The sequence below is a fragment of the Garra rufa genome, chromosome 5, assembly GCF_049309525.1.
Source record: "Garra rufa chromosome 5, GarRuf1.0, whole genome shotgun sequence".
In the NCBI taxonomy this organism is placed as follows: Eukaryota; Metazoa; Chordata; class Actinopteri; order Cypriniformes; family Cyprinidae; genus Garra; species Garra rufa.
This window is the reverse complement of record NC_133365.1, coordinates 26,089,822-26,099,465: the sequence shown is the minus strand read 5'-3', so window position 1 is coordinate 26,099,465 and position 9,644 is coordinate 26,089,822. Positions and strand designations below refer to the sequence as shown.

At 37.4% G+C, this 9,644-nt stretch overlaps 2 protein-coding genes across 2 annotated transcripts in view; one reads left to right on the top strand and one right to left on the bottom strand.

The window, feature by feature from the left end:
• tmem141 (transmembrane protein 141) overlaps positions 1 to 1,619 on the bottom strand; it is a 6,597-nt gene extending 4,978 nt beyond the window's left edge. Inside the window, exon 1 of the mRNA XM_073840024.1 lies at positions 1,569 to 1,619. Coding sequence (XP_073696125.1) covers positions 1,569 to 1,619 — 51 coding nt within the window. The remainder of the gene's footprint in view (positions 1 to 1,568) is intronic.
• Positions 1,620 to 4,092: 2,473 nt separating this feature from the next.
• bspry (B-box and SPRY domain containing) lies at positions 4,093 to 9,320 on the top strand. Its single transcript, XM_073841270.1, has 6 exons — positions 4,093 to 4,597; positions 5,353 to 5,451; positions 5,783 to 6,013; positions 6,463 to 6,488; positions 6,587 to 6,711; positions 7,606 to 9,320. Exons 1-6 carry the CDS (start codon positions 4,202 to 4,204, stop codon positions 8,139 to 8,141), a joined length of 1,413 nt encoding a protein of 470 aa, XP_073697371.1. The 5' UTR covers positions 4,093 to 4,201; the 3' UTR covers positions 8,142 to 9,320.
• The last annotated feature ends 324 nt before the right edge of the window (positions 9,321 to 9,644 follow it).

The following is a 9,644-nucleotide window of genomic DNA, read 5'->3' as shown; positions in this document are numbered from 1 at the left end:
ATCCGGGACTTTTCACTGATTTCCCCTTACGGCGTTTGCGTATTCTACGCCAGAAGCGCGTGCTCATGTGACGTTACTTATGCCAAACTCGTGCACATGACAGATGGACGTGGCTGTGTATCAAAGGTAAAAAATGATATAATACTGTTCAGTTTCTCACAAAAACCGATCGTTTCGTGTCTTAAGACATCAATGTATCATCACGAGCCACAGGGTGTAATTTGGATTTGTCTGTGCATGTTTTTGTTTACTTTTAAAGGTTTGGTGCCCATCCACGTCCATGATAAGGCTGGCAGACTGCACCGGTTTTCGTTAAAAATATTCGTTTGTGTTTTTCTGAGGAAACAAAGTAACCTACATCTTGGATGCATTGGGGGTAAGCAGATAAACATCAAATTTTCATTTTTGGGTGAACTATCCCTTTAAGTCATACATAGAGTTTTAGGGTTCCCACACTTTTTGACCAATTTTCTATTAGTTTTTTATTATTCAAGATTTGTTTGAGCTCATTATATATAGGCTCGTTTAAGCTATGGTTTTAGGAAACACCGAATGGTTGAACTACGTTGGTAACTTGCGACCAGTTAGCTAACGATGCTTTTGGGACATGCAGATTAAAGAATTTAATAAGCATAAAACAGATGAAGAGAAAGCAAACTTTCCCGATTTTCACAGGAGAAACACGTGAGCAAAGTCAGCCGACCAGACGTAATCTATAACCGTCAATTAACATAAGCTCCATTCCGTTTTGGAACAACATAAAAAGGGCATCATTATACTGTATATAACGCATCTCTTCAGTGCCTTCTTTCATGCGACTTCTCACATGCTCCTATTGTTAACCCCATAGATATCCGTTTACCGGCTGCCCTCTAGTGTCATGGCATATAAGCGGCCTGGCATCCCAGAAACAGCTTGGATTTGTTCAAGATGACGCCAAGAAACCGATCACAACAGTTAAGTTTAATAAACTGACAGCACTTTGCAGAGGGTTTAGTAATACATTACAATGCGATTGAGATTAAGTAACTGTATAAATGTTTGACAGATAAACCGCGTAAGGACAGTGCTAAGGCTCATCACAGCCATGCCGGTTGTCATGCTGCGAACGGTTCCTGGTTGAGGCATTTTCAGAGCTTCTCTGAGCCATATTGGATGACAGTGTCATTACTGACGTGGATCAAGAAAACGCAACAGTATTGTGCTTAAAACCTTATTAAAGTGTAAATGGAAAAATAAAACTTTTACATTCCCTAGTTAACAAGTAAACTCTTGCCCCAACCGTCTAGCAGCGCTGTAGCCACGCTAGCGGCACTACCACAGCAAAAGTAGGCGGCTCAAAAGGGACTTAAACCTACTCGGCTGATGAGCTGACCAGTTTTATTATAAAATCCACCCGTTTCGACGACAACTATATGCCTATATTACATATAGCACTCTCTGACCAAGGTCGATAACATTAAAACGGACAAATCTGCCACTATATTGTTAAACACAAGCATTTAGCTCACGGATCTCGGATCCCCTCCCCTTCGCGTCGCACATGGCAGCCCTAGGATTCAGCTCACCTTCCCGGCCACACGGCCAAGTCGAACAATCCCAAGCTTGAAATCCGACATTAGAGGGGATGTCAGGTCTGGGATGAAATGTGAGAGCAGGTACGACGGTATTAGGTTGAAAATCGGACCGGGCAAACCAACCCTGAGTACAATTTTTAGTGTAATAGGGTCAGTCGTTGCCCGCGTCTTCCCCACCCGCTTCCAAACCTCCGTGATGCACCGCTGAGAGGCGTTGGAAAAACCTGCCAGCTTCTGGGGGAGGGACTAACAAAATTTACAACGTAAACCAATCGTGAAAGAGGACTGACAGCGGTTTGCCCAACCAGAGCCGTGCATCGTCAATACACTGGCGTTGGGTGTTTAATTCTTACGCTGACGTATCATGGATAAACGTGAACGTGTTTGTCCGTTCGGTCTAATCACAATTCGAGATTTCCCGACAAAGCCCGCCCCTTGTATAACCACGCCTTTTCGTTACGTAACTAAAACGCGACATTTTAGCGCGAAACATTGCTCACCGGCAAGGCTGGTTTAAAAGGAACATAAAAATATTCTTAATTAGCCATTTAACTCTGTTGTGCCATTAAAACGCATACAATCTCATTTCCAGAAAAGTTGGGACATATTGCAAAGTACAATAAAACAAAAAAGAATAATTTATTCTCTTCAACATTTAAAGACAAAAGCAAAAAGTATTTAATAATAATTTCACTAACTTAATTGAAGTTTGTAAATATAAACAAATTGTGGTTTTGATGGCTGCAACACACACCAAGAAGTGTCTCTGTTCAATATATCCCCAATATATGCCTCAGCCTCAATGGTACCTTCACACATATGCAGGTCACCATGCTGTGGGCACTGATGTAGCCTACCCCATATGATGAAGGATGTTGGCTTTTGGACCTGTCACTGATTAAAGTCTGAATGGTCTCTTTCGTCTTTGGCGTGGTAAACTCAATGTCTGTTTTACCCCAAAACAAGCTGAAATGTGCTCATCTGATCACAGTACATATCTGCATAGAATTTATGTATGGCTTTCTTGCATAACAGAGATTCAAGATGCATTACTTGTTATAGTTGTATAGTTCTTTAAAAGTTCTCTAAATTCTCTATTAATTTGTCTCTTAGTTTAGTTGAGGAAAAGATGGATTAATTCTCTCATTTTTTGCCCCCAAGGCCTCGTTATTTAAGGAAATATTCCAAGGTCTCCACACAAGAATTATTTCCTCCGCAAAGCATAAGAGTGATTCAAAACAGCTTTTGCAGTTTAATTTTCTATTCACAGGACACATCAGAGAAAAGGAAGGAAATATAAGGAAAGGACATGATGTATCGTTACCCATACTTGGAATTTGTGCTCTGCATTTAACCCATCCAAGTGCACATACCCGGAGTAGTGGGCAGCCATATTGCTATTGCTGGGGTGCCTGGGGAGCAGTTGGGGGTTCGGTGCTTTGCTCAAGGGACTCACCTCAGTCGTGGTATTGAGGGTGGAGAGGGCGCTGTACATTCACTCCCACCACCTACAATCCCTGCTGGACCTGAGACTCGAACCAGCAACCTTTGGGTTACAAGGAGAATAGGATTGCTCTTATGGTTCTACATAGCACAATGTGACTATGGTTCCCCTATGATTATAAGCCAATAAACCACTTTTAGTGCTATTTAGCACCATTTTTGTTTAGAGTGTATATTAAGTGACGTTTTCAGCTTCCTGCATTTCCTTATATGGACTGAGATTCTTCCAGATTCCCTGAATCTTTTCACATTATCATGTATTATAGATGGTAAAAGATCTAAAAGATCTTTGCAATCTTGTATTGAGAAATTTTTGGATGGTTTGACAATTCTCTCATTAAGTTTGTCACATCACATTATAAGCTACGAATCATCTTTGCGTGCAACAACTGAGACTTTGATGGATGCCTTTTGTTTTTAATCCTATCTTTCCTGTTGTTACCAGTTCACCTGCTTATTTTGAAATGTTTCACTTGAATATTTTATAATCTTTTCACTTTTATTTAGCTTCTGTCCCAACTTTATCAGAGTGTTTTGCAGCCATCAAAATCAAACATGTTTATATTTATAAAATACAATTAAGTTGGTCAGTGAAAACATCGGAAATTCTTTTGTTTTGGAGTTTTGTCAGTTAAATAAAGGTTAAAGAGAATTAACATTACTTTTTAATCATTTGAAATACCTTAGATTACTATAAATGGTCAATGAATATGGTATTCAGTAATATATTTTAAACTGTTTTTTGTTTTTTGATGACTGTGTAATAAATTAACTCTTGAAGAGTTACATATTAACAGAACAGAGCTGCTTGATTCAAACCAATACCAGACATGTCCATGTCCACATCAATACATAGATAGATAGGCTATTGCAAATAGAGTCGAGTCCCAAGTTTAACGCGAGGAACGATTCCTGCAGGAAAACTTCATTTTAGACTTGCGCACTCTACAACCAGCTCACTTCCGTGTTATACACCTGCGACAGGTAGGCAGGGCTCTAAAACTGGATACACCTGCGCCACGGGTATTTTACAGTATATAGCCTACATCAGCGAAACCAGGCGAACCCTTCGTATTTTATTCTGCCAAACGTAACCAAACATATTAGTATCTCTTGGTGCCATGAGTACGGAATATAGACTTTGTGAACTGGCAACAGTGTCCTTGCATGTCAATGACCTGGAGCCTGACTCTCTGCTGGACGACACTCCAAAACATCAAGACCGAATAGGAAATGTATGTGAAGGTGGCGGGCAGTTTTTACACACCAATGGTACAGTAAACGGAGAATCATCGAAAAACACTGTGCGCAAATTTGAGAAACGGGAGATCACAGTAGACAGCCGTACAGACACCTTATCGGCTTCAGGAGAGGTGAAACTGTGTCCAGTACATGAATGCGAACTACAGTTGTACTGTAGTACAGAAGGAAGACTAGCCTGTTCGAAATGTGTGTCGGATGGATCTTGTCAGGGTCACAAGGTGACTGAGCTGGCTACTCGGGCAACTGCAATAAGGGTGAGTCACGATTAGTTAAATAACATAATAATTAGGTTTCACAAAACATTTACTACACGACTAATAACACGTTCGCTATTCCTTTAAAATACATTTCTAATGTTGGAATAACAGTACAGAGTTTCATCAGTATTGTTTATGTATTTTGTGTATATAGTCATATTGGGAGGGCGTAGTTAGTTTCATTATGTCAGTAACGTTAAACCCCGAGGTGAAGAAACTTTGCTGTTTATTTATCATTGCAATCAGATATATCCCTTTTACAAAATGTGATTTAAACTTTTCCGGCAGTAATTATGCTGTTTAATGTATTATTATTATTATCATTATCATTATTATTATTATTATTATTATTTGTTTTGCATTTTTTATTCACAAGAACAGATTTCCTAACATTTTACCTAGATTTTAAGTCTTACTTGCTGCAGATTTTACAGTATGGGAAATTTGCAGCAAGTAAGACTCATAAACAATAATAAACATTTATTTTAACATTTGTATTTTAATGCAGTGCTGCAAGAATCAGTAGCCTACCTGCAATGCTAAAAATCAACACTGGGCTCACTTACACTGGCTGGCCAGAGAACTCGTTAGATAAGAAAATACCAGACAGCATTTTTTTTGATAGTACAAACATTGCCTGCCAACCAACCAACAAATAGATATAAGTAAAATTAATGAATTTTAAAAAATCACAAAAGAAGTTGAATCTCTTATGTGATTTTTCCTGTTTGTTCTTTCGTTGTTTTTAACAGAACCAGTTGGTGGATGTCTGCGAAAAGATGCAGCTGCAAGCCCTACGGATTGAACGATTCATTGACCATACACTTACAGCTAGAGAGAAAGCTGTACAGGTACCTGAAGAATTCATTAATTTGTCCGAACAGCTATATGAAACACAATGGCAATGCTTACATGCACTGTATTATAAACCATGTTTTATCTATCTATTTATTTAGTTAGTTACATGGTAGTATTATGTTATTGGACATAATTAGACATTTGACTGTGATATATTTTTTGGACACTTATTCTGTGTGACTTGGTGTTGTAACATAATAAACATCTGGTATTTTATTTGGTGTTCATCATAATTGCACATTACGTCCCTGATGTTCAGATGAACTGTAGTTATAACAGTGTAATATGTTGTTGTAAATGCCTCTTGTGCTGTAAAATTAATAGACGGATGCAAACAGTGCAAGAGAACGTGTGCTGGCTCAGGTGAATGTGGTGCGTGAGGCTCTCGAAGAGGAGGAGCAGCGTCTCCTAGAGGCCATACAGAGAGAGGAAGAGCGTGTGGAGCAGTGCCTCCTCACTCAGAGAGCACACTGGACTCACACTGTGGAAAAACTCACAAACGCACGCACCAGTCTGGTGCACACACTCACACACTCAACAGATACCATGATTGTGGTAAGTGAATGATAAAGCCAGGGGTGTAAAAAGAACAAAGACTTCTTTAAAATTTCTTTAAAAACATAAAATATGGATACTTTGTCAACACTTCACACATTCTACTCATTTAAGAGGATTAGAAAGTAACATATTTAAGAGAAGTTTTTTTTTTGCATCATAGCAATGAGGTTTTTGGCCAAGATATGCATAATTATCATTATTTCACAATAATATCACAATATATTTCAATGGCTGTAAACCATTGCTACTTCTCTTTATGTATTTATAAAGTATAGTGTATATGATCTTTGTTTTGTACAATTGTTTTGTAGTCAGTTTCTAAAAAAAACTAATATGTTTAGATGTTCATAATAAATTAATAAATAATAAATATTTATATTAATGTGACTAATTATATTTGTGTGATATTCCACTGATTGTTGTATTTATTATCTTTGTTTTTTTAGAGCTCTAACGAGGAAATAAATGACAGGTAATTTCAGTTTGCAAAAAAAAAAAATAATAATAATATGCCTACATAAAATGAGATAAGCTGGATATAATAATTGATTGTGTACATGACTGTGCTAGAATCGAGGATGCGGAGGGTGTTGGTGAACCTAGAGACACTGAGCAACTGACTTTGAACAGAGGCTGCAGTAACAGTAAACTCATGGTGGGTTTATGGGCCAGTGCGTTACTGCTAGGGCCATCTGGTAAGTGCTTTTCCATTTACAAAAGAACAAATTTAATTTAGGACAGATTCTTTAAATCACATGATCACTTATTGTTTTGCAATGTTTTGGTGATACAGATTTACAAATGATGACCCCTTTTCTGGGGAAAAATCCAAATTTTATGTATAAATACCCATTTATATTGGAAAAAAGAAAAATATTATTAATATGCATAAAATATTATTTGGAAAGTAGTAACTTTCTATTTAGCTGCATCATCAAGAGTACAGTTAGATGTATAAACTTGAAGAAAAACAGAAATTATCGCTGTCAGTTAAACAAAATAGTTGTGATTTATCTAATCATTTTTGTCCAAAAAATTGTGTTCCATTTGGTGATTTATTAAATATTTTATATATATTTGTCTCCATATAAAAATATTAAGCATTTGTAATAACTTTATTTATTTGACACTTCTATTTGTTATATACTTTTTTATACATCTTTTATTTGCATACTGTTTTTCTTAAAAAAAAAAAAACCTTTGGTTCCTCCAAGCTGTTTACATATTGCTTACACTGAAAAAAAAATGTGTAAAACCAATTTTCATTCAGAAATTGGAAGTACATTTTTACAAACAAAGAAATGGAAAGTAATAAGTTGAATTAAAGATTACATTTTTAAGTAGAAAAACTGAAATAGTATTTTCTTGTAAAACTTAGTCCAATAATCTTTGCAGAGTACATTGTTCTTTACAGTATTTAATTTTTGCAGTGTACATATGCATTCCTGATGAAATCAAGTCTTCTTCCCTATTTAATATCTATATAAGCATTATAAATGTACTGTAATATTTTTAAATACTGTCATTCTACATCCCTTAAATTCAACTTTCTTTTTCTGAACATCTTAACATGTCGTTTTTTTCTTTAGCCCACAGATTAGCTACACTACACTTTGAAGCTCAGACAGTCAGTCCTCTTCTCTCCCTCTCCAACGATCAGCGCACCTTGACTTTCCTGCCCAAACGTCAGCGTCAGTTAACCCCCTATGACCCGGCACGCTTCGACAGCTTGCCTAATGCCCTCTGTTCCCCTCCCATGTCCTCTGGTACTCACAGCTGGGTACTAGACATGGGCACGAGTGCTGCCTTCAAAGTGGGTGTATGCTATTCCAGCATAGAACGCAAGGGGTCCGGCAATGCCGCACGGCTGGGCTACAACACAAAATCATGGGTGCTCTCGCATTATGATGGGGACTTATCTTTCTGTCACGATGGATGTAATGTGGGTATCACAGTGGCTAAGAAGCTCAAGACAGTGGGACTGCTGCTAGATTGGACCAGTCAGACCCTACTGTTCTATGATCCTGAATCTATGTCTGTGCTGCATGTAGTCAGACATGCTTTTAGTGAGCCGCTGCTGGCTGCCTGCGCTGTGGCCGATCAGAGTGTCTCTATAGTGCACTGAACACCCGGTGAATGTTAATGAAGGCTCTGAAGATCCCGAAGACTTGAAGAAATGGTGGATGTAACATTACGCAATGTCATTTGAACCAATGATCATTTTAAAAAAAAGGTTTTACATTATATGTGCCATTGAAGACCAATATATGCAGAAGGAAGAAAAAAAGTGATAATATCAATCACATTGTTTAGTAGATAATTTGCCTTAGAATTATGTACTGTACCATCAGTAATTCCTTGATTTTGCAAACCTGCTTAAAAGAACTACAAGCATATGCCATTTACATATTTTTGTATTTATAAGTTATTTAAATAATTTTATTCTCCATCTCTTTCAAAGTATTTCATGGGCATGTGTTAAAATTAGTGCAATTATTGTTGACTGTTTGTATTTATTATCTGCACATCATATGAAATAGTTGCATATGTCTGTGACAGTACCCAACTGAAACTGATACGGCTGATATTGATATTCGATACTAGTTGAGTTTTCATGTGACTACATGACATCATGGTGTCACAGAGGACAGCTGGGCAATTGTCATGTTAGAACCTTGGCTAAATTAAATTTAAATGATCAGATTTTCACATGATTATTGTTAACTCTGTCATGACAACAATGTTCTGACCTTTGATCTGATCATGTATGTGATGTATTCATGCAATAAATGTGGACTGAAATTGTAACAGCAGTTTATGTTGTCTCATCTTAATCATTCCACCTACAGTGCATCCATAAAGTATTTACAGCGCTTCACTTTTTCCAAATTTTGGTATGTTACAGCCGTATTCCAAAATGGATTAAATGTATTATTTTCCTCCAAATTCCACAGATCATCCTTGAGATGTTTCTACAACTTGGAGATTGGAGTCCACCTGTGGTAAATTCAGTTGACTGGACATGATTTGAAAAGGCACACACCTGTCTATATAAGGCCTCACAGTCAACAGTGCATGTCAGAGTACAAACCAAGCCATGAAGTCCAAGGAATTGTCTGTAGACCACCGAGATAGGATTGTATCAAGGCACAGATCTGGGGAAGGGTACAAAAAAAATTCTGCAGCATTGAAGGTCCCAATGAGCACAGTGGCCTCCATCATCCGTATATGGAAGAAGTTTGGAACAACCACTACTCTTCCTAGAGCTGGCCTCCTGGCCAAACTGAGCAATTTATTAAGAAGGGCCTTGTCTAGACTGCATTTACATTTACATTTATTCATTTAGCAGACACTTTTATCCAAAGCGACTTATAATTGGGGAATACAACAAGCGATTCATCCTAAAGAGGCAGATCGACATAGCAAGTGCTCATAATACCATATATCAGACATTGTTAGATGAGTACAGTCTAGAAATGGAAGGATAAGAAAGAGAGGAGAACAAAATTTTTTTTATTTTATTTTATTTGTTTTTTTTTTATTAATATTATTATTGAGTCAAATAGAAGTCTGCATTGCGGATAGGGGTGGGAAGATCATTCCACCAGGCAGGAACGATGAACGAAAA